Source organism: Manduca sexta, chromosome 18 (assembly GCF_014839805.1).
Source record: "Manduca sexta isolate Smith_Timp_Sample1 chromosome 18, JHU_Msex_v1.0, whole genome shotgun sequence".
Taxonomy (NCBI): domain Eukaryota; kingdom Metazoa; phylum Arthropoda; class Insecta; order Lepidoptera; family Sphingidae; genus Manduca; species Manduca sexta.
The window spans coordinates 3,161,745-3,188,879 of NC_051132.1; the positions used below are offsets into that span (position 1 = coordinate 3,161,745).

The 27,135-nt window shown below is 34.7% G+C and overlaps 1 protein-coding gene and 1 long non-coding RNA gene across 2 annotated transcripts; both read left to right on the forward strand.

Moving 5' to 3' along the window:
- Positions 1–209: 209 nt before the first annotated feature.
- Positions 210–14,620, forward strand: LOC115444268 (octopamine receptor 1). The gene is made up of 4 exons (XM_030169982.2): positions 210–632; positions 10,756–10,984; positions 12,069–12,252; positions 14,046–14,620. The coding sequence occupies exons 1-4, from the start codon at positions 251–253 to the stop codon at positions 14,607–14,609; spliced, it is 1,359 nt and encodes a 452-aa protein (XP_030025842.1). The 5' UTR covers positions 210–250; the 3' UTR covers positions 14,610–14,620.
- Positions 14,621–25,366: 10,746 nt separating this feature from the next.
- Positions 25,367–26,471, forward strand: LOC115444283. The gene is made up of 2 exons (XR_003938722.2): positions 25,367–25,541; positions 26,217–26,471. It is a non-coding gene; the product is annotated as an uncharacterized LOC115444283 (long non-coding RNA).
- The last annotated feature ends 664 nt before the right edge of the window (positions 26,472–27,135 follow it).

Consider the following 27,135-nt stretch of genomic DNA (forward strand, 5'->3'; position numbering starts at 1 on the left):
TCATGTCTCAGATTAGCAAGCGCAGTAGAATATCAAACAATACTTTATAATTCAAGGTGTTGGATGGTATTTCTACTGTTTATGGGCGGTCGTATCGCTAACCATCAGACGAACGGAAAGCTCTTGTCATTTAAAGAAATAAAAAAAAACCCGCTTACAACCTTAGAACATGAATCTTAACATTAATGTTTGTTCCAGAAAATGTCTTCGCAAACCAAAGCTACGGGAAACCGGGAACCGGTGTAGTCTCATGAAATCTACAGAACCAAACCCAGAATGGAACGCGACGATAGATACAGAAATCGTTATAGAAACAGTGAGAAACGAACAGTACAACCTTACAAGCAACGTGTATCATGTAGTGAGTGCTTCAGATGAGAACCGGACATGCATAGACAATTCATCCGAGTGCTATAGGAAAAACGACTATGACACTATAGAGATAAGTGTTGTTATTGTGCTATGTGTTCTTATAGTGGTGACAGTGATCGGTAATACATTGATAATTTCGGCGGTGGTGACCACCAAACGGTTGCGGACGGTGACCAATTGTTTTGTGACCAGTTTGGCGGTTGCTGATTTGCTGGTCGGCATTTTTGTTATGCCGCCTGCGATTGCTGTTCATATTAGTGGTAAGTGATTTTATATATTTGAAGTAAAAATGGAATGGTATGTTTGAAATGATGTTTGATTTGACTTCATTTACTATGAAGTATGAACCCATAAAATATTAGATTCTCTAACTTTTGCTCCACGCATGTTGGGTCAGCAGTTTGTATCGGAGAAGTGTAAACAAGATTATGGAGTGTTGATCATACTAATATATACTATAATGCCGTAAAGAAAAAATTACTGATGAGAATTTTGGAATCCTTGCATTTTGCGTACGCGTGCATTTTAATTGTTCTTACATCATCTGTAAAAATATATATGTATGTGCGCGTACAACATACCTAAATACGGTAGATTACCACAAGATGGTGGTGGTTGGATATATTTTATATCCGCCCAGATAGCACACACCACACACACACCATCACGCATTTTATCCCCGAAGGGGTATGCAGAGGTGCAACCAGGGCACCCACTTTTCGCCAAGTGTGTCGCCATGATGTGATAGGGGGCGAGCCTATCGCCATATCGGGCACAAATCCAGACTCCGGGCTGATACTGAGCAGAAAAACTCAATCATCACTTTGCCCGACCCGGGATTCGAACCCAGGACCTCAGAGCGCTGCCGTACCGCGCATGCAGTACAACTACGCTACCGAGGCAGTCAAGCCGCCCAGATAGCGACCATCTTAGTAAGGTGTTAAAACCCATCTTAGTAGCCCTCGTAAGTGTGTCGCGTTCTGGGATCATTCTGTGTATATCTGGTTCCAACAGACCGGCAAATTGGGTCGACTATACAGGGATAATCACTTCTTGTCAGTCTTAGTACATGTATTTTACTGGACTCCACTTACCATCAGGTGCAGTGGGATCAATTTGTCGTGCACGAATAAAAAAAAAAATGGACATTAGTTCTGAAGTAACAATAGTAACAAAACTCATTAAATATTTTCATATAGCACTAATCACCGAAATGTTGATACGTTTGCACATGAAATGCAACAATGCTGGCCCATTGCTTTCTACGTCACGAATTTCATACTATGGCTGATTTATTGTAACAACGAACGGTGTTTGTGATCTAGGCTACGGAGTATTCCCTCATGTTATCTATTCTTCTGACACAAGCGAATTTGTCAACCATTTTGAAAATAACATTGAAAGTGTTAAAATCTGTTTTAGCTTGCCTTTCAATACCATATTTTAATACTTCAATATGTAATAGTTTAAGTAAACTAGTTTAAATAAAGTTATTTCTCTGTTGTATAGTTATGAGTTAAGTACTGTTCATTATTCTATTATGGGGTAATGGTTTACTGTATTCCTCTTTAGTATAGTTATGCGTTAAGTACGGTTCCTTTTTTATTATAGGGTTAAAAATTATTGATTTCTAGTCGTATATACCTCTAATGCTGTATTCCTTCGTTTTTCTAAAATTATCACTGTTAGATGTGAATGAAATCCACAAAGTATTATTTTTTACTGTAACTGTTTCGTCTAACCAAATAAACTTAATTTAAATAATCTTGTTTGTAGAAAATATCATTCCAACTAAAGAAATTCTCAACTTCTATGTGTCTGTACATATAAAAGCATTGCTTTAAAATTTGCTTAACTTTTTCTAGTTGTGTCTAGAATTATAGTCAGGGCAATTACAAGTTTTAAAAAAGTTTTTTAACCCTGAAGCGGTGGAATTTTAATAAGGGCACGAAAAAGTGACTCCACTGCGCCTGATGGTAAGTGGAGTGGCGTCCAATAGAATGTTGACTGATGAGAGATGATTGATGACAGTCGACACAATTATGCCGGCCTGTTGGAACCGAAAATACTGATCCCGGAACGCGACACACTTACGTTAACCACTATGGAGGGTTTTAACATCTTGTTTATGGTTGTCTCTGCGCAAATCTTTGAAAATATAGACGTAGATTTACCTGAAGATTTAACTATCGAATTCCTATAACGTGACTAATAGAACACTGGATATTGATTTTAGTCCTTTTTACCGAGTCTGGTTATATTTTGTGATTATGTCAAATACAACTAACACCCAGAAACAGTAGTACATTTACCGAAGATTTGAATTGAAAATTGCATCGCTTCACAATTTTTGATCTTTGATAACTCACGAGTTTCACATCACAAGAAATCAAAAGGTAATAAACCTGTATGAACAAAACTTGATTAAAATGTTCGGCGACTGCCTACCCAATCGCTTCATGCATATTCCTAAAGGGTTGTCTTAACATTTTCAATCAATCAAAGGTTCGTCACGCTCTACCGGGCAGAGAAAGAGCAGTGTCCGTTATTTTGACAATAATAATACATTGACAGCATCGACTATGTGACACTCACTGTTCATATAATCATGATACTTTCCTAAAAGCGTTGTTTCCATTGCTTTATTTACCGCTCAACAGTCATAGATAATATTAGACCCATAAAAAATTACCGTAACTTTTCCTACTTTCAACTTTGACATTGGCAAAATCATCGTCCGCCGACGATGGAGCCACAATCTAAAAAATGAATTGAATTGAAGTTATTCAAGGGGAAATCACATTTACCGGTTTGTCTGAGTCAGTCTGTTTTCCCTATATTATGTATAGCATGGTGATCTTCTTAGTCGTAATCAGCTTATGGGACTGCTCCAAGATACCATGACCCTCAATGGGTACCGAAACCGCCCTTATAATATCGCATTCAAAGAACTTAGTCGCTGTGAGGACATGTGTACCCTCACCTACTAAATATAGTCGTATTATATCTAAGTAGTTTTTTGAAAGGCCACGTGTCGGTCACGGCTCGGCGATGTTTCGGCTCTGCACCTAAAGGAATGTTATTAAGCTCAACGATGATATAATTAAATTTTTAGCTTGGTATAAATGATTCCTTCCTAACCGAATTTCGACCACGGCGGCCCATCTCAACGGAGATTAGCCAAGTACGCAGGAGATAATATTATAGTGCATAAATGTGTGCGCAGTACACAGGTACACTGTCTGGTCAGTATAAATATGAAGTAGTCATAATTTAATTATACGACTTCATAAAAATCTTCGGTTGTTTTTTCTTATGCAGAAGTATTCAATGTCGACCGTAATTTTAATGATACTACGTTCGGACCAATCACATCTCGATATCAGCTGCTGTACATTAGCCAAATTCTGGCGACTAGACCTTATTTTGTTGTGCATAATTTCTACTATTGTGTGGCATTATTTTTGGTCTGCACATGTCACCACGTCCAGTAATCACTGCCGTCCCAGAATCAAACTTTTCATCCCATCACAGTAATAGGTTACTGCCAGTTAAACTACAGAATAATCAATAACCTATACGGAGACATACTGATAAAACCTATTTGAAACGTTTAATGCGATACAGTCTATTTGTGGTTATTGAATATTGTTTCACAATACGCTCGGTATTGTGAAACAATATTTTATATTGACCTGCATAATAAAGCTGCAATGAACTGGCTGTATTTTTATTGCCATTTATAGTAGACTTGATGAGTTGTGTCTGGACTTGTGATGCAATCAAGTACTTCTGCCAGATACTTTTATCATATATTGATTCAAATTATAAAAAATTGTACATATTTTTTTTCATTCTTAAATTTTGCAAAGATTTCGAATTTAGTGCCACATATTTGTGAGCCTGGACTGCAGCCGCAATTAGGAAAACTCATGCATGAAAATCTTATATCTGATACATAATTCAGTTTTCAATAAAACAATAATAATTATATAGTATGCTGATTACGAAAAATATATCTACATACATGGACATTAAAAAGAATCTCCCTCCTTAAGTTCCTAAATTTTTACACTAATTACAAAGGTATTTAATGTCTAAGAAGAGCATTGGATGGATTTTAAAATTTTATGAGCGTACGCCGAGACGTTTGTTCAGTGCTTCGAGTCGTTTCCATGACGGAGGATCTGGGGACGCGAATGGTGTCATTCAGTGAATGAATGGTGAATGACTACCGAAAGGCCCTCAGGCTTTTAAACAGTTTTAACCAGTGGCCTAATCATAGTGACTGACAAAAAAAAAATAAAAAGCGAGAAAACAATATGTTATGATCCTGACTCAATCAGTTTAATTACGCAGAACTGTATTTTAACCAGTGGCCTAATCATAGTCACTACAAAAAAAAAGTAAAGTGAGAAAACAATTTTATCAAGATATCGACTCAATCAGTTTAATGACGCAGAACTGCAGTAATTGCTCTTAAGTGACCATTACACGATCAATCTGAAATCAGTTCAATCCGTGATTTTGGCATTATGTCAAATTAATCATGCAATGTGGATAGATGGATTGATAAGTAGGGTCTCGAAAAATATTTAGTAATAATTTGATCTGTAGTTGCGGATTGAATTGATAGATTAACGTTTAATGCTTATAGGTCTATAAGTATACTAGGGTGAGATATGTATCTTAAATCGAAGCCATAAAGGTTATTATCTATTTCATAAAGGGTTTATTGAATTTTATTGAGAATGCGACGGTATTCTATGAGAGAGTATTGCTATCCGCATTTAATGCTGTTCGATCATGCTATAGATGAAACTCGCTACAGTAGATCTCAATAATACAAGTCATAAATGAAATCCATAGATTATAAGCCGTTTTGTGAAAAGCCACAAATCTCACTAACAAAAATACTTTCCAAATAGAAAGAACTTGCGAAAAAGAAACCTGACAAAGCAAAACTCAGGCAAAATAAAAAGCAAATTAGTGAAACAAGGGAGAGACGTCGTGTTTAAATTCGTTCCGAGACTTCACGATGACATTTACGTGAACAACATATGGTAATTGTGGAACGCTATTCAAATACGTGACGCAGCAAGGAATTTCCTCTCAGACGATACTGTCGCGTCATTCTAGTGCTTTCGCATGAGGTGCTAGATTAGATATTCTAGGAAACCTAATTTTGTAAACAATCTTATAAGATTGTTCTCTGAGCTGTCTAATTGCTTTCCGTAATGGTAAATAATTGTGCTAATTATTGTTAGACATTTAACTAAAGTTAATTAAATTAGCTGCGCTTAAACATTTGAAATTCCTTCTTAAGTATATATAAGTTTTTGAAGGATACAAGACAGTTTAATTAATGAGCGTTATGAGACTAAACAATATTTTAGTTTGATAGGAACGGAGAAATTACACTTGATGCTGTGTAATTCAAATTTCAGGTGATGCTGTTGTTTAAAAGGAAACTGTAACGCTTTCTTTCAGTCAAGCGGCTTGCTTATCTCATCGTTTAGCAAAGATATTGTCAATATAAAACTTTTTTAAAGAAGAGCTCTACAAACTTGCATGCGTCTAAAATAAATATACAAATGACGTCCTTTCAATCATTAAGGTACAAATTTCAAATAAATTCCACCTACATGTAAAATCGATTAGAAAACATATCGGTGGTGAAGCAAGCACCGATCCACTCGTAAAGTTCTTGACGGTGTGCAGTGACCAAAAAATGGTGCGGGATTAGATTTTTAACAAGATTTAGCTTTAATTTGAAGGATCTACTTCGTGGCTTAACTCATGTATTGAAAGTTAAACCTATATTTGTTTGTTGATCTAAATCGGCTTTTATTATGATATATCGTTTGGTTCTTCGCGTGAAAATAATAATTTAACAATAGTGCTAGCTATGTATTATATTCTATCTTACTGCTGAGAAGGCGCTTCTTTTACTAGTGAGAGGATTTAAAGCTTAACCCACTACGCTAGGCTAGAGCGGATTGGCAGACTTTACGTACCTTCGAAGTTCCTAAGTATAATTCTTAGTTTTCCTCACGATGTTTTTCTGAACGTGACGATATTAGCCTTAAATTTTGATGCTATAAACATAAAACGAAGACCACTCATTGTAATTTCATTAAATCAAGTAGAGTAATCAAGTAGATATTTTTAAGTTATTGAAGAACAAAGGCTCATATTTTTTAATCTATTTTGTTTCTGTAAGGCCATAGCCTGCGTGATTCTAGATTCATGTTTATTTATAAGTAGTGAAGTAGAGTGTGGAGAAAGAAGGTTGGAGGAAGTAGAGGAGAACAAATAAGTCGATGTAACCAACATCAACTTATTTGCTTGTTATCACCAAAGCTAAAAAAAACGATTATGTTAGTGGCCAAGAAATAGTGCAACCTATTTACCTTAATCACAAAGTACATCCTTCCTTGTATTTACCCGTCGTTGATTTTCTTAGTCAATGGTCACCCTCCATCGATATTTTTTACGCTTATATCGTACCGGTAGTATAAGTAGTCTTGAAACCCCGAGCATCGTACTTGACTTGTTACTCCAATCTTATAGAGGTTGGGAGCGGATTTACTCGCAACTTAGACGATTATGCTCAAAACATTTAAGGTTTCTGAGACATATATTGTATTTGCTACAGATACATAAAATTCAAGAACAATGAGATAGTTTATTATGGAATTGATTACCCTGTGTTTCTCTTGCATTATATAGTATATACACCCAATACGCCATTATTCCAAGGGGTAGGCACAGGTGCCACTAGTACTCTCACTTTTATGTTCCGTCTCATGATGTGATAAGAGCAACCTTATTGCCATATCGCACAAATAACACACTGCGTGCTGATACTGACCAGAAAAAGTCAATATCATTTTGACAACCCGACATTTGAACAAGGAACTTTAGAAACGAGGTCATCGTCGTTTTGACTAGATATATTGCAATTCAAGATCTAACGAGACTCTTTATTCTTCTAGATTTGTTCCTACATAAAGGTCCAGATAGTAGACACGTCGTACTCACTTAACACAATTAAACTTATCAGTGACTTGGAATACTGATAAGGTGTTTTCTTTTTTTTTATAGCAACTCGGCAAGGGCTTCAGTGCATCTAATGTTAAGCGAAGTAAAGCCGATAGAAAATGCTGACTAATCAAAGATACAAGCATCTCTGGACTGTTATGTCGCAAGTTGCATCTATGCAAAAAATTGTTACATAACTGGTTATATTTTTTCATAGCATAAGTTATAAGTACCTGAGAAAAAATATCTTTATGGACGAAACGGATAACCAAGTGATTCTATAATGGTATTAAGGCACGGAACCCTTAAAACGAACCTCTAAGCTGTAGATATAGGTATCCAGTTTCTGTATGTAACCTCAGAAAAATAACTTCTGATACAATACTGAAATCCATACAAAACAATCGGTCGCCTATAAACCCAGCAATTCATGTGGTGTTTCCACTACAAAATACAAGATAAATAGCTTTGACGAGCGTTAGTCAATAAACATAGTGTAAGTCGTTCTAAATTTCGAAACTGAATGGCGAAATATAACCAAATTGCCTTGTATTTTGGACTAGCGTAGGCGATCTTGAACGGAAATTGAATGTCATTTTTTTGGAATCGATGAATTTCAATCCGTTTCAGTTCAGTTGGTTTAATCGTTGTTAAATGAGATTTGGGAATGGATCTCTTGTTTGCCGCTTTTATGTCATTCTGTAATGAAAGCCGACAGTGATGAACAATTGAATAATTTGCACATCAATAGTTTTATTGATAATTTCATCAATATAATGAAGATATCAATAATTTAAGAATGTATTGGCCAGTCATTTAATGTTCTAAAAAAACTTGATCTCGAAGAATACAAAATTCACTAACTCGCTTTATTGATATTAGGAGCTATTTCTCAAATACAGGAATATTTATATCTAGAAAATTCAGTTGTAAGTCATCATTGTTAAAGTTGAATTGTTTCCTCTCAAGGAAACCAATCAAGGAAAAAATCGTGATTATAAAACCGACACAATGAGTTACCCCACCTACAAATCAAACCCAGGTCTGCAGTCCATAGCCTTTTCACGCTGCCACGAGACCAAGAAGGCAATAATTCATTGTACGAGAGTAGTGTTTCAATAACCATATATTCTACCCAAGCTTAGATGTAAGCACAGAATTACAGTTAATCATGTCGGAAAGATAATAAATCTTATGTCCAAGGAATAAAGGACAAAAGTACATTCACGAAGAATAAATGGATTCCAAGACACTCCAAACACCTTTAATGCAAATGCTTTGCGAAATAAATTTGATTATAGTAGCGACGTAGCCAAAACATTAAATAAATGATTGATGGCGGACTATGAAAAGGCTTTCAGTAATTGCCACCTCCATTTCTTTTTACTTCGCCAATTTACTTGGAAATTCATTGATGTCACTTTCGTGTTTCACACTTATTAAAAGTATAACCGGCTGGGCTGGTGGACCTGTCAGGGGAATAAAAACGTGCCAGCTCATGGCTCTTCTAAAATTAGACGTTAGGGCATAATTGTTTTAATAGCTCAAGCTTTTTATGGCAATCTATGGTGCGTTTAATGTATTTCTTTGAAGTAAATATAATTATGACCTGTATTTTCGATTACTTGCGAGTTTAACGAATAGTACGAAACCTAATATCTGCTCTGTTTTTTTAACTGTCCTATTGCTGGGAACGGATCTTCTCTTCTCTTGAGAGTGTTTAGGCCATGGTCCACTAAGTTTATAGTTTTCAACAGTAGGTGCTTCAAACTTCATATTTATTACAAAATAATTTGTAAAGTTTTACGAAATATAAAGTAATTCGCATCGTACTTGCGAAAAAAAATTACATTAAAAAGGAAACAATTAGGGAGACGTTTATGAAGAGCATTACCAAGAGAATTAACCTAAAACTTTTATTCATTTCCCTTTGAAATTTTGTTTGGATCATAGAACGACGTTAATAGCCTTCCTATTGAAAGTGAACATTTTTCAGTTTTTAAATTTCGCTCGTTAAAACCTTGATAAAATGTTACGATTTAAATTAAAGCTGATAGGATATCGTTTACTTGCTCTAGTAATGATCATAATGTGGCCTAGATTAGAAGCCCTTGAGATATATTCCCCAGTTCGGCAACACTATTGGGTATAACACAATTTATACATCATTTAACAATGTGCAAATCTAAAACAGTTCGAAGCAAGGGTTTTGAACAGGCTTGTTCGGCTATAGCATAAGCCGCATAACAAAGCGAGGCTTTCATCGGAAACGCCGCCGTTCGCCAGATGTTTATGATTTGATCGAGCATTCCTAATACTTTATACTGAACAGGCATTAGTAAATGTGGTTCGCAAAATTAGAATCAAATCCATTCAGTGATTTATGCGTTCTGAAATAAAAACATTTCCACCAATCCGCATTTATTATATATTTTAAGTGTCAGGTACATCAAATCTTTTGTAATTAAATCTCATCCTTGTATTTTAAAGGGATAGGCAGACGCTCGTCAATTATTCATAGACCTTATTTTCGATATACCTACAACAAAGTCAATCCTTGTGCACAAGTACTAAATTCGAGCAACTGTATATTTTATACTTTTGCCCAAACAAGCATCTTGTGGAAACAATTTTACTTATGGCCGCCTCATTGACGTCAGCCTCGTCTAAAGGGCAAATCTATTTCAAAAGTTCAGCCAAAAATGGGAATCGAAACAAACATCTCTCAGTCGCCGAATCATATTTGTTAAACTAAGAAGCCGATAAAATGTTACCGTATCTACTTGTTTATTTATTGCCATTAATATAGATATGTGGTCCGCTCCGCAACGAATCGTATGCATTTCTAATGGGTATGGACCTAGTTCCAATGTTTCCCTCAATATCGATTCATGTACATTCGACCTCAACTATTATTTTGTTAACAGTTTTAAAGTAAAGTGTAACAGGAATTTTGGAAATTTTGACTTGACTGCAATAGTACAATTAGCTCACTGAAAACCGACTTCAAACTTTACTGCTGTACTTTACTTTACTCTATACATTCAGTCATCAGTGAGTCAGTCATTTATTTCTTAATTATGCTTTATTCGTTATTAGTCAACTTGGCATATAATTCTTCTGGTATTATAGTAGCCTTGGACGGAAATGATCACTTACTAACTGTAATTTCTCCACATATATATTATACCTGTAATGCTGTACGGGATCCAAGTGTCGCATCGTATTGGCTACAAATTCTAATCTTGAGAAATTACGTATTGTTCGGAACAAAATATAAACACTATGTTTTAAAAATACTTATACTTAAACTGTGCTAATATGCATTTCATTTCACAGGTAAATGGGAGCTCGGCTGGGTCCTCTGCGATATCTGGATCAGCCTGGACATCCTCCTCTGCACTGCATCCATTCTATCCCTCTGCGCCATCAGCGTCGACCGATACTTGGCTGTTACGAGGCCATTGACGTACTCTCGAAGACGAAGGTCCAAGAAACTGGCTCTCACCATGATTTTCTTTGTATGGATCGCAGCTGGCGCCATAACGTGCCCCCCTATGTTTGGATGGTAAGTCCTCTTGTTATCTTAGCCAATTCTTCTCCAAAAAAGTAGGGCACTTAGATTAGAATAATTAGAAATGAACATTTAATTATCATCAAGCAATATGAAAGTGTAATAAAAAAATATTTTGCCCAGCCGTAGATAGTTTATAAAACCGGGCTGCTATTAATTATATTTATGTTAGAATAACTTTGTTTGGTGCTATAATTACATATTTACGGAGAATATGAAAGAAGCCAAAACCTGTTCAACTAAACTAGAACTATCTAGATCAGGTTGTATTCTTAGTCACGTTTTAAATAACTTCAAATCCACTGAAACTTGTAAAGAACGACACAATGGAACAAGGTTGGCATACCAAATAAGTAACCAGATAAATTTCACGGAATGTTTTTTGAACAGTAATGTAATAAAATGTAATTTGATGTTGTTTTTAAAAAATTATGGATATGTAACTCAAATCACAAATGATATGTTAGATTGAAGAAGGCATACAATACATGCAGTGGATCACCAAAAAAAACACTTGACTACAAAATTAGATCTCTTAAGAAAAAAAATCATTCCAAGCTTTTTGCTAAATTGGAACTAGCATTTTCCTTGTCTTGATGCTAGTGTGCATGAATAATTAATCTTTAGGGAAACTGACGCTCTGCTAAAACTTCTTTAAATAAAATGGATTGCACTGTATTTTTGTCGCATTAATCTTCATTACATGTTAAAATGTCAGATGGCTGGTGTTTTTATAAATATTAACTAGATTACTCTCTACAATATCTTGTTTCCACTTTAGAAATACATATATTTTTACATCACGCCTTTACTAATTTCACAGCGTTGGCAAAAATTTACACTTTTATTATACCATACCTACATTTCCCTAGCTATATTATATAAGGCAGGCCAATTGATGTTAATCTGGCAAGATTCCAGACTCAGCGCTGATAATGGGATAAACTCATTATCACTTTATCTGACCAGGGAATCAAACCTGATCTACCAACACCAGATCTCAGCGTTAGTCTACAATCAACCCTTATACATCAGATTTCAGAACTAGCCTCTCTTAGATCCTCAATTTTCCCTCCAGGTACGAGCCTGACCACAACCAAGGTGGAGTGTGCCGATACAACCAGAATCCAGGCTACGTGGTATTCTCTGCCATGGGTTCCTTCTTCCTTCCAATGGCGGTGATGGTGTATGTGTACGCGAGAATATCCTGCGTGGTCGCGAGGAGACATCAGCAGCTTGCCAGCAGCACTAAGTGTAGTAAGGTGAAAATAAACCCATCAACTTTAGCTTCGATGTTAAATTTGTGTTTTGACGTAGTTTCGTAAAATTTTTTCAGCACGAGGTTTATTAAATTTGGGGTTATAGTAACTAAAGACTCATTTGAACATACATTTAATTCAAAATAATAACACCTAATAGACTTATTTAGTTTGAACATTAATTATACCCTTCTAAAATTTAGTTTTTACCTCTACCGATGATTTCTCTGGTGGTAATTTGACGAAAAGAAGTAATACGAGTAAAAAAGTAATTTAAAAAATCAAATAGCTTGTAGAATAATTCGCGTTAAAAGAAATTCGAGGAAAAGGGTCGTAGAAAGCATCTATGTTATAAAATACCGTAGCGAACGCGAGGAATAATAGCACTAAAATTCACAATAGACCGTCAGCCACGAGCTCTTGTCCGAGTGACGCGCAAAACCTTTTATAAAATTGTAAAACAGTGCTATCTTTGTCAATATTTCGCACAAACCAAAGACAGAAAAATACTTGTTTAGTAACGAATGTTTTCAAAACACGGAGGTTCATTTTCCTCATAAATTTGTGTACCATTTATTATTTTTGGAATTTATCAAAACGATATCTATAATCCGAGATTCAATTTTCAATTCTCTTCATTTATAATAAAGCTGAAAATAGCAACTAATTCTAATACTTCTTATTTTGTACGGGCACGACAAAGTGGTCCCACTGCGCTTGATGGTAAGTGGAGTGGGGTCCAATAGAACGTCGACTGGCGAGAGATGATTACCCCTCGCCAGTCGACACAATTATGCCGGCCTGTCAGGATATACACAAGCTGATCCCGGAACGCGACATACTTATGTATGGTACTATGGAGATTTAGCACCTTGTGGTGATCGCTATCCAGACGGATATAAAATATATCCTACCACCAGCACATCTATTCATAAATCAAGATATCTGCTGTCGTAACCGCGTCGCACTGCGCCTTCACTAAATCACTAACACTCACTCATTCGAAATTAGATCCGGTGTCGGCTTTACCCGGATTTTTGCATACATTTCCTTGAGCCACCCTCACGACAAAAACACTCCAGTGTGGTATTTTAGTTTTTGTTTTAGCTGCAGCGTTTAAATAGCCGCATGCCAATTGTTAAGTGCTTATTCCTTTGGCAATTTCTTTCGTAAAGGTCTAATTATAGACATGGCACTTTTTCCTCTATAATTTTGGGCTTGATTTATTACCACGTTCAGCATTATCATTAGTGAAAAAAAGTAAAACGACTTGGTTTTAAATATTGGTACTATAATATTGTATTATAAAATTAATATATTATCCGCAATAACTTGTTTTACTAATCTTATTATTTCTAACAATAAATAAATAAGTACAAAGGCCGTAGGATGATAATGTAAAATCTGGTTTTACATATTTTATTCTTTAACATTAATTATACAAATTCTACATCTAAACAATTGAAATGAAAATTTAAAACGATTTCAATTAAATTATTTTATACTAGCTTTTGCTCGCGGCTTCGCCCACGTGAAGGAGTTTCCCAGGATTGAACGTAGCCTATATATAACATTCCCAGGGTCTTAAACTATCTCCATACAAAATTTCATAAAAATCCGTTGAGTAGATTTTGAGAAAATCGATAACATACAGACAGACAGAAAAGGGGACTTTGTGTTATAATATGTATAGAGTTGAACTCATTACTCTGAGATCTAAATAGCATTCTAAAACCTATCGCCAAAGTTACAACTAATAATAAAACTACATACTAACTTAAAATTATTTGTTACAGAGAGATAAATTATCATGTATACGTACAGAATCCGACTCTGGTTCAGATAAGCTCTCCTTACGGCAAAGTGCGTCGAAACAAACATTCAAAAACTCAAACCAACAAAGCGAGAGCTCATCCCAAGGGGACCACAAATGCTGCTGTTTTAAAGAGAAGAAAATCAAACAAAAATACAGGAGCAAAGAAAAGGAGTCAAGGTTTTACAACGAGGTAACATTTAAGGCGAATTTTAAATATAAGAACACCACACGGAGATCGCAGTCTGTGAAGGAACATGAAAACAACCGTGTTTCATCGCTACGAAGAGAGACGAAGACAGCTCAAACGTTGAGCCTCGTTGTTGGTGGATTTGTGGCTTGCTGGCTACCCTTCTTCCTGTACTATCTGCTCACTCCATTTATACCTAGTAACTATGTAAATCCAGTACTAATGTACGTTCTTACTTGGTTAGGGTGGTTTAATTCAGCAATAAATCCTTTTATATATGCTTTTTACTCACCAGATTTTAGAGTAGCCTTTTGGAGATTAACTATTAGGAAATGTATAAGGAATAAACGAAAGTAATTGTAAATATTAGGTGGATGTTCATGTTTTTAAATAATTAAGGTTATAGCTTAAGGTCCATTTTTCATACATTTTGTTTTACCTTTAATCTGGGTAACTAAACAAGTATTGACAAGTAAAGAATTTAAATTCACATCTAGTTAGTGATTAGTTCTGGCAGTTGAAAGAAAAACGTAAAAATAATTAATATGCATGAATATTTCGGCCTTTAAAATTTAATACGACGAAATTTTTTTTTTTTTTTTTCAACTGCGAGAACTAATCTCTAACTAGACGTGAATTTAAATTCTTTACTTGTCAATACTTGTTTAGTTACCCAGATTAAAGGTGAAACAAAATGTATGAAAAATGGACCTTAAGCTATAACCTTAAGTAAAATCAATAGTGGAAGTTGACTTATAAAATTCAAAGTAATTAACACCTGTGTGTTCATGGGCGCCGGGAGGGGGTGCAAGGGGGTGTACGTGCACCCCCTTCCCCTGTTCGGGACAAATCACAATAAATAAATGACAATGAGATATATCGACCACAGAGGTTTTATTATGGTTCAGCAAAATATACAAATAACCGAATTTTATCAAAAAAAAATTATATGTTATGTAGTAAGTACCTACTATAGTGTGTAGATGCAGATGCACCTCCCTAAAAATAATATCATCGGCGCCCATGTGTGTGTTATTTTCTTTTGAAAATAAACTGATGTTACTTTAACTATAAATTGTTAGTCGATATAAGATCGTAATATTTCAAACCACTATTATGATTAGGACCTGTTTTTGTGTATTTTGGGTTTCTCCTTAATGTTTATGTATCCCGAACTTTACCTATGAATAATTCATAATAATGAACATATCCAAGTAAAACCTAAGTAAGTCATCCTTGAACATTTAATACAACGATATTAGTTTTAGTTATTTTAGAACCGATTTTTCAATTACAAGATACATTGTACTATTGCGAATAACATTGCAATATTGTCATATCTATAAAAAAACTGTCAAAATTATAGAATTATTCGCGTAATTTAACAATAAAAAAATCAGCTTTCAATGATAAAATCTTTATGAAAATATGTATTTACAAAATAAATATGTAGATACGTTTTTAACCCACACATAACAACAGTTTTTACTTAATTTGGTATTCTGCAGCCATTTCGCTGCACACGAATACATAGAGCAAATTACAAAATGCTAGCATTAATTGGAACCATTTTTCGCTGCACGTGCTATGAAGTACATAGTTTAATATAAAGTGGTTTTACGAAACAAAAATGCAGCTCATTTCACATTCTTATTTACATAGACTTTACCACTTCGTATTTAAGAATAGGAGATATAAATATTTTCGTTTTTCACTCCATCAAAGTCACGTGTGCATTTGATTTTAAATAAAATATAAGACGTTTTTTGTTAAATATTAATATATTGTACAGAACGTTATTAATATAATAATACCATATAATTCCATCATCTATCCTACAATGTCTTTGATTCTCATTCCGGGAACGCTTTCATTCTCAAATGGCACACAGTTGTAATTGATATCAGAAAATTAAAGCAGGTAATGCTAATTTAATATAAGTATTAAACGAATTTCGTACCTTAGCTTAAATTTTCCTCTAACATTAAAAGCAGGAAGCTCTTAATTAGCCAAAGCTCCATTACCGTCGGTAAGAGGAGTTCCAACAAAGAAAATGTCTATTGTTATTCATTTGGAAAAGTAATTTATTTTGGAAACCCTGAAAATGTAGACCTCAAGTTTTGTAATGGTGATTTAAATTTATAATTAGCGTAACACGACTGTAATTCGAATGATTTATATTTATTGCGGGCAAATAGCATTTGTAACAGTGAATTGAAATTTCGGGTTTCGAAACTTTCCCTACAACTACTTGATACCTTGAAATTTTAATTTTACTGGCACTTGTGTGAACAGAATCTTAATTTTCATTGTTAGAAATATCATTGCAAGAAGTCTGCGTTTGGAACTTATTTTATTTAATTGTTTTCAAATCAGACATTAACTTACAAGCTGGACCGATGATCTAATGAAATTCGCAGGAGGTCGCTGGATGCAGGGCGCTTCCAATAGGTAGATCGGGAAATCTTTGTGGGAGGCCCATGTTCAGCAGTGGACATCTTGCGGCTGATAATGATGATAATGATATCTACCACTCAGTTACCTGACAGTGGTTTAATATTTGAACCAGTCCTTAACTTATCTAATACTATGTTTACTACTGAATCTACATTCCATTAATTCTTTTACGGAATAACAACACTATACCTTTTCACTTTATTTTGAAAGTATATAATAGTATATAATATCAATGTAAGAAAAATAAGTCAAGAAGCAACTGCTCTTTGAATACCTCAAAACCTTTTCTTTAAGGTCCGCCCGGCAACCATGATTCCTCGTTCTTTGTGATTATTCAGAGGCGTTATGATTACTTGCGACCCACATGCTCGTTTCCCCATGTAAGCATCTAGTCTATAGAAGATAATGGTTTCTATATTGTACTACACATTTCTAGAAACGATTTCAAGTCCATTTTCTTTATCCCTAATACTCTATCGCCGAAGCTGACAAAGATAAATGAATCACTAAGCTAAAGCGAGCACTTGAAGTAGCTATTTGAGCAGAAACCGACTCTAATGTCGGTTACTGGAATTCCACTTTCACTTCGATTGGTTAGATCATGCAGTTTTCGAATCCAGTTAATAGCACGTAAGTTGAAGATTGCACATAGAATGATGCACTAAGGAATGATACTGTAGTTAACTATAAATGTTACATTTATTAATTCTAAACCCTTCCATTAGAATGTGTAGTTATTTATTTTACGTTATAGTTTTGTGTTCCAAATATTACCTCATATATTTAAATGTTAAATGTAATGTAAGAAAGCAATTTATGAACTGTATTATAAGAATTAAGATCTAGTCATTTTATAAACTATATTGTAACGTATACGTAGTAGACTTAGGTAAAGGAATTTGTGATAAAACATCTAAAAATAAAAGATAGATTGTCCTTATATTTGCTTGTTTTATTTTCTTAGACATATTTAAATCACACGGTTACTAATGACACCAGGGTTCTAAAAGAAATGAGAGTGGGCATGCTGATGTCTATGAGCAAAGGATAAACATGATTCTCGTTTACACATTCCAGAATCATACAACTTATAGAATGAAAGATAATATAAGTATGTTTAACAGTGCCGAAGCGTCGATGGGCGAAGGGTGATTTTTTTCATAGGGAGTAACAACATAGTACAGGTACTAATGTGCATACATACGGCCTGTAAATAATTTTAATGATAATAAGATTTTATATAAATTACGAACGATAAGCCAGCAGGAATCGGATAATATGGACTCTTCGCCACTGGTATATTCCTCTAATGGTCTTATAGAACAAAACGAAACATTTTAGCATATATACATTGTGAAGTTTTGAGTCCATCTCCAAGATCCGGAATAAATTGTGACTTTGTTGATCAATTAAAACTTAAAACACACTTACTAGTTGGGATTGAAATTTGTATCTCATACGATAAAAAGCGGCGATAGCCTAGTTGGGTGTAGAACTGACTGCTAAGACGAATGTCCGCAGGTTCAAATCCTAAGGGCACACATCTCTGACTTTTCTAAAAAATCATGTGTGTATTCTTTGTGAATTTATCGTTCGCTTTAACGGTGAAGGAAAACATCGTGAGGAAACCTGCACATCTGAAAAGTTCTCTATAGGAATTTCGAATGTGTGTGAAGTCTACCAATCCGCACTAGGCCAACGTGGTGGACTAAGGCCTAATCCCTCTCAGTGGTAGAGGAGGCCCGTGCTCAGCAGTGGGCAAGTATATAATACAGGGCTGATATTATTATTATTATTATCTCATACAATGATGGAATTTCGTCCTCTCACTTTTTGAGACTGATATAATTTAAAAGAAGGGTAAGTAAGTTATGCCTCTGGCTAACATTTCAAGAATAAGGTAACTTATATACCTACAATATTATATACATACATAGGATGATTGAGGATCAATACGCATACACCCACTGGCCATACAAAAGTTTAATATAAGCAATCAGACCCCTCCGCCTAACACGTCACTAATTAACAAAATCTCATCAAATAAAAACCAGGCCTGTATAACAAAGACTGAATGACAATGGCGGTCAACTTTTTGCCGGTACATAAAGGACTCATATTTCACACAAGCATTGTTTCCAGTTTTTGTCTATTCATGTCATTATTGAAACGAGAGGTTTATAAATCACATGTAATTTTATTGAAAAAAATTGTGGAATAATACATTGAATATAATTTAGACAAAGCTGACAGGACACTTGATAATACATGATCATCATTTCTCAAAATAATAAATACCAGCAAACCCAGAAATACCTTTAGAGAAGAAACGAGGATTAGGAATGGTGCAGTTACATATAGTCTACATGCTGTTAAACAGTACCTAAGTGTGAAATGTTTGAGAAATCCTAGATCTCTCTGTTATTTCCCATAAACGAATGAAGATGGGGAATTATTCAAATGATTAAATTTACTTATATATTTCCATGAGATGCCGACTTAGTATTATTTCCTCAAGCCTGTTCATCATCATGTTTAGTTAACTTTTAAATTTAGGGATACCCTACAGCAGGGACATGAATATGGGGCCTACGACGATTCAACAAACGGTAAGTGTTAATATAAATCCTGCACGAGGAGTGTTGGGTGTTTTATCGCGGTGTCAAGGGTTTGAATTTACAATGCCTATTACATCAACTACAAAATGTTCGAAACATGCTGGCTCTGTCTTACTTTACATATTAATGTCAATGTTTATATAATTAATTACTGCATCGGTGATGTAGTTGTATTACGGTATGACAGCGATATTTTGCTTTTCTACTCTGTGTTAGCATGGTCTATAATTTGTGCTCGATATGGCCATAGCTCGGCGCCTGTCACATCACGGGACGGATTACACAAGAAAAGTAGGTGCTCCAGTTACGCCCCTGCCTACTTCTCGGGTATAAAGACGTGAATATATTTGCCTCATTATTACTTACTAACTAACCAAACTCATTGTTACAAAGGAGGTAATTTTTAAATAGTATATCTATATAATATGTGAGTTGAAAACGATATACCTTTCCAGTTTAAACTCAGTTAATAACAAGACTTTAAACCTAAGTTGAATATATAAATTGAATAAATATCGTTTCTTAAAAGACATTTTTGAAGTCATAAATCTAAATATACATAAGCAGTGTAATTCATATACGTTTCCAGTTTAATGCCAACTTCAATTACATTTACATTTACCTGCACAAACGTCTCGTTAAATTTCACGAAGACGGTTGTCTGTTTCATATTTGCGGTTACTGACCGCATTCTCCCCTCAGCCTACGAACTGTGTTCACATACGGAAAGCAAAATGAAAGAATGATTTTAATATATGCTTTCAGCATAAGTGTTTGCTTAATGAAGAATAACGTGAAATCAACTTTTTCAGTGCATTAATATGTCCAGAGTAGTTCAACTATTTTTCAAAAAGAAACTAATTCTTATCGTCCTACTAGAAATAAATCCCAGAATACAACAAAACCAAACACAAAGACTAATATAATTGAGCTAACCAATGTCAAAGAAAAGAATCATTGGCCATTTTGTGTCATAAAAATTTTCCTGTAGAATTTCATAAAGATCGTATAAATAGAATTTGGTCTGCCAACGATACAATAAAGGAAGCATTTAAGTCTGAATAGGAAAGTAAATTAAAAAGGAAGGGCAGTTGTGGTGTACACTGTGCTAATAGAATTAATGTGACAAATACATACATATAATATATAAATAGGTACATAAGAATACATAACAATATATGAATTACAGGCATACAAAATATATACAATATAGGTTTTGGGACAATTGCAATAGCTTTATCATAAATAGGTAAAGATGTTATAACTCTTTGGTTGGCCTTGAAACATAATATCTCGAATATAACTCCATAGGCATTAATAGTTTGTTGCTCTTTTATATTATTATTACCAAGGTATGTTCTCTTCATCTTTTACTCTACAAGGATGCTTCGCAGGCCTACGTGTCAAGTAAGGTACAATAGACTTCAAGGTCTAGCCAGTGGCTTCGATAACTGCACTGAGATAAATTGTGTTTAAATCCGCTCATAATCATCAGCCACATAAAACTCACTGCTGAACATAGGCCTCCCCCAAAGATTTCCAGACCGACCTGTCGAAAGCCGCCTGCATCCAGTAAGTAAGTGTAATCTGCTCATTTTCATTAAATGCCTAAACATACTACAGATAAATGAAATCTATAAAAATGGTTAAATCGTCCAACCAACATTAATAAAACTCAGACTGCCATTTTCAAAGGGATTCCTTCACAAATGCAGTCTGTGGTTTTCCATTTATCTCCCATTTGTGGCGCCCCCACAACCGAGGCATTAACCGCAGCGCCGTTAAATCCTTCTTTTATAACTCTTACGGATATATTGTTATTAAAGTCCAACATCAGTTCATTGACTGTCTATAAACTATGATTTCGAGGGATTATTAAATAGACGTGTGTGGCAAGAATTTTATAGCCTTAATGGACCGATTAAATTAGATTCCTTCGACTTTACTATGTGGTTCATAGGTATGATTATATACATATATAATTAGTTATTTGATTAAAATAAATGGGTATGGAGTACGTATGGGAAGTCTCAGTACGCACATACTATGGTAGGATGAACACCTAGTAAGACAAGTTACAAGATGTTCGTAAAAACCTAACTTGCTTCAATCAGGCGTTATGTTGACGGTTGACTCCCTTATAAATTGCACCCAATGAAATAGAAAGGAAAGTCTATTTTCCAGCTATAGTACGTAGGTACTACGTACATCTAGTAGATGTAGATCTACTTACATAAAATAATGTAGAATAGCTCAAAGCACTTTCGGCCAGACTTATTTCTCAGTACTGATCCTCGGTAATACAGTCAATCAATCAGCATCATTCTACAATTCGCTTTCGATTTCAAATTCATGATGTCTTTTATCCCCGAAGGAATAGAAACACAATGAAAATATCCCGCTTTTTTACGGATCCTATAGACATAGGGTTAGGGACGCGGTCTAATGCTCCCTTGGTCATCCAAGGGAGAATTAGCATCATTACTATACTCCCGAGAGTCAACAAGTTGGGACGTGAGACCTGAAAACCAACATAACCGTTCGGTCTATGGTGAAAGCGATACCACGTTTTTTCCTTGCGATACAAAACTGTCAGTACACTACCAGTATTATTAAATTTCGAGTAACTTATCATGTCAATACGTTAACATCATCAAAACATGACTATTGAATGTCCATCAGTCCAAAAGCTATTAAACAGGGCATATCCGTCAATGATAAACAGAGTAAACAATCGAGCACCCTGTCAACAGCATCAAAGGATCTTAATGGCCGAAATATATCTGCGAGAGACACTGGGGCGGCAGGAAACCCGTCCAATATAGCGTTGGGGACTTACTAGTAGAATTCAGAGGAGACAGCGTGCATTTATTTTGACTGGAAAATAATAATACCTAGGATTTTGCTGTTAAATTTGTATAGTTTAGTTAGACTATCTTAACTTATTATACGTGTGCACATGTTTGGAAGTTTGTTAGAGGTCAACGAAGACGCTGGACAGATTTGAATACTTTTCGACATACAAGTAGACCAAACTCTGATTTAACTCATCGGTCTGGTCTTATCACCAAACATCACGCATTGGAACTTTTCTCCTGGAGACTTATATGCAAATTTTATCAAATAACTTTTGTAGTACCAAATAAAGAATAAGGGCCACTAATATAGTGATTAAAAAATATAAATGAACTTAAGTTCCAAAAGTTAAGCGACAAGTTAAACAAATCGCTCTCCACTCATCCCTTAACAAGGTCTTTATGTAAAACCACCCGATCACGCTGAGTGACATGGAGACAAAAAACGGACGCCATACCGATGTCACGTGAATCTCTTCGCACTTCGGCATTCAGTTATTTATGTATAACATCAGCGTCGATACGGCGAAATGTAATCTCTGCTTGCGACATTGATATTTGGGGATAACTTGTTGGGCCTCTATGTGATGTTGTTGAAAGTATATAGGTATTAACAAATGGTGTTAAAGCCCACTATATTGGCCCACGTAAGTTGCGTTCAGCTTCAACAAGATCAGTTTGCGTATCCGGTTCCAACAGGCCGACATAATTGTGTCAACTGTTGATCGGTAATCAACTATCATTTGTTGACATTTTATTAGGCCCCACTCCATTTATCATCAGGTGCAAATAAAAAATTTAAATAGTTTCCCATACGTGCTGAAAATATACTGTCTCAATCTGTTGTATAGAGAATAGAGGGCAAGTAGAAAGTAGCCTCGTCTTGATTTTAGATTTTTTTTTTATACCTTCGATATTTACAATAATGAGTTTAAAATAAATAAAAATACACGGTCAATAATAGTGATAACGATTTTAATAAATTTTTTTGTAACCTAAATATAGAATACTTCTATTTTTTTTTTACATGATTTACTATTTGTCAGGGTTATTAAAAATAATCTTAGCACTTAATCTAATTATAAATTCAACAACATGTATAACATTAACAAACCATCTGATTTGCATTTCATAATTTTGAAAGCATATTTAATATCCAAATCCTGAAATACGTCATGAGGAATTTACAAAGTAAGACACTTTAGACCGTTCATATTTTGGCTAATCTAAAATTCAAATAACATTCTTGTGGCCGAGGAATTCAAATAAAAATATTTCGAACAGCCAAGATTTCCTTAATTTGATCCGTGTTTTTTTTTTTTTATTAAATTACATTATTGGTTTTGCTGTCTTCTGGTCTATTAGCAATATGAATTGTTAACCAAGAAAGCCTGGGTTCGAATCGGGAACAGTTTGTTGAGATTTTTTGCATGATTTTCCCTTCATAGGATCGTCTAAAAAGATATCGGCAGGCGGAAAGTTGGAAAAACCAAGACCAATTCTTTCTGCAATATCCTTGTAAGTTTAAAACGCTGAACCCAAAGAAGATTTGCGTCTGTCAATATCATACTGTGTACGGAACCATGCTATATCAAGTATCATCTACTCCACTAATATAGACTCCACCAGAATTCAAATTCACATTCAAATTTGTTTATTAAACATCAGATTTACATAAAAAAAAACACTTAAATAAATCTATCATACTAAAATACTATCACAAGAATCTTATACATTTTATACAAGAATTACCAGGGCTTTTCAAACTAGGTGAGGCCTGTATGGGTAACCAAATGAGAGAAGAGAATGGCATTACTTGTAATAGAAATTGACATCAAGGAGAATAATACAAAATTGTCTAAGAGCTATTTTAGTTAACTTAAGTAGGTTTATTAAAGTCTTCGGTTTTCTAATAAAAGAAACCATTGAACGATGGAAGGTCGATTGCGAAATCAAGAATGAAAGAATAAATATAGTTCGCCTATCCCTTATGTTTGTTTTAGATTGCAAGCAATAACTTACGGATGATATTGGATACCGATAAATACTCATAGTTTCATCATTGCTACAGATATTTATCGGGGAACGAAACTTTTGTAGCGAATAGTATCAGGAATCAGAAATTACAATGCTTTTTCTTAGAGCCCCTCTAGGTTCAAGTCTGCAATAATGGTAAAGAGAAATCGTCTTTTTGAAACTGCTTTGGATTTCCCATCAAATATAGATGGAAGAATTTTTGCCTTAAATAAAAGCGATGCATTTTTATAGCCAACGGTAGGTTAATGGTCAGGAATATCCACACTACCATAAAAATAATCAGTTTATTATGGATCTGCAGATTGTTCCTTGTCAATAGCAGCCTCAGCCGTAAGATACGGAACAGCCCCCTTAGAACGTGTAAAGAAAACACGGCACGAAAGTCCGTTTCATTCCATTGTAATGTCGAGAGACTGACATGTCACTCACGTTAGTCTCTCGACATGAATTGAATCATAATCTTAAAAATTAAACGGCACGGACCTTCGTGTCGTGATTGTCGTGTCGCATACCAGAGGGTCTAAGTTGCCACTTTACGACGATTTTGAGATACAGGTATATCACAGGCGTTGGTAGATGAGCTGAGTAATTGAATATGAAATTTCGAAAAGGGCACATGTCCGAAAACGTAATAAAATTTGCGAAAGACGTTGTGTGGATCTATAAAATTTGAGGTTTGTCCTCGATTTCCCCAGGATCAAATCATCAGATCCTGACTTGGTGACTATGGGACCACTTCAGAAGTATTTTCTAAAGAAGTGTAAAAAAAAATTTTTTTGGTATCGAGTTTGGGTTCAATTAACAATAAAAAATTATAGAAGTTTTGTTTGTATTTGTTACATAAATTTCTCGATATAGATCTAGATATAATATTTATGAGATGTGCTCTTTTCAAAATTGCATATTCAATTATTTAAAAATAAATTGTTTTGTATTTAGGCATCATCACGAACCTCCTTGGAAACTAACTCCTAAGCACACCAGTCAAACCAACTCTCACTGTTGCAGACAAATACAGCAGAATGACACGGTTATTCAGCGTGATCAACGACAAACAAAGTGCACTTCATACCTATTTCAAGGAATCAGAGATTCCGAACGAAAATACTTAAACCTCCACCGCGACTTGGGAAGGTTAAGCATCCCAGATTTAGATAACAAAAGACTACAACGTTTTCACGTGAAATAAACTTTTGTTTGCCGGACATTTCAGCCTTATCTGTTCGTTATTACTGTTGAAATATTTTTGCAAATACAGAAATATAAGCGGATTCAATGTGATAAAATAAAAACAAATGCTGGGAATATGTTTGTAGGTTAAGGTATTTATAAATTTGTTTAGCTACGGACACAGTCTGGTTTCCGTTATAAATTCTTAGCAATTTTATACTTTATAACACTAAAAGCCTGATTCACAAGTTTCAAGCAAAGATATTATACTATATAGTTAGTTATAGACACGAGATCAGGGCCAAATTTTTGCTCCAAAATTTAGTACCGATTGATAATAATTTGCATTTTTATTTGCAATGCCCATATGACAAGATTTCACATAATATTATGTTAATACGAAAAAATATATATTTACAGAAAATATGCTATAATATTTTGTATTTCGTCGGCTTATACATATAATTATGTGACACCTAGCATTTACTTAGAAGTTGTGAAACAGAGCCTTAAAATAACCTAAGAATAGGTTCATTTTAAACTAGCTTGGCTCGCAGCGCCACCCGTATGAAAGTTTTCCGAAATTTTTGGCTGATACGTGCATAGACATACAGACAAACAGAAAAAAAATCTAAAACGTGTCGTTTTGACTTTTGTTGCTATAATAAAAAAACCCTGGTATTATTTGTTCAATATCTATTATATACAAACATCGGCCTATTGTATTGTACAATTACACTACAACAACTACAATTGTATTGTATGTAAAGAAATAATGATCGGTTCAAATGGAAATAAAATCTTAATGCAATATATTTTGTTCACAGTTCTATAACTTTGGATAAAGACAAATTTGTATTCCCTGAGACTCGAGCTCCACCGCTCGGTGTTATACAATGTGTGCCACTGCTGATCCTGGCTTACAGGAGTTGTAGTGGAAGTGGGGGCGGGAGAGTCTCTGAAAAACGTTCTATAACTTTATTTAGTCATAAAAGAACAATTTATCGACATAATCATCTCACACACAATCAAAGAAATATTTATGAATAAATGAAAATAAAATAAATTTCCTTTTTTAAAAATATTCTTTTTCATTCTCCCAATACAGATGGAAACCAGCTAAGCAGTAAGCACCCACAGAATGAGACCTTGAATAATCCTCTACAAAATTCTATACGGTAATCAGAGGTCTTACGCAATATCAATCATTCACAGTGATTCCGCGTTTTTTCAATGAGAAAGTAAATTTTGCACGCTCCATTAGCTGCCATGATCGGTTTTATACAAGTTTATGCGACGGTCTCTGAAACCGGGTTTTTCTTCTAAGTTTATTTGGTTAGAATGAAACTTATATAAAAAAAGTTAAAAAAAAAACTAATAAATGTCACCCCTGTATTATACACCGTCCCACTACGAGGTATAGGCCTCCGCTATTACTGAGAGGGATTAGGCCTTAGTCTAACATGCAAGTCTAGTGCGGATTGGAAGACTTCACAACCGTTAAAATGCCTATAATATATTTAGTATTTCACAGGTATGCAGATTTCGTCTCAATGTTTTCATTCAACGTTAAACACACATCATTTTAGAAAAGTCAAAGGTGCGTGCCTTTGTGTTTTTGCGGACATTCGTCTCAGCAGTCCATTCCACACCAACTACACTGTCACCGCTTAAAGCTAGAAAGCTACGACAAATTCCAGTGACTTAAAAACAAGAGTAAACAAGAAAGACAGTATCTCATATAAC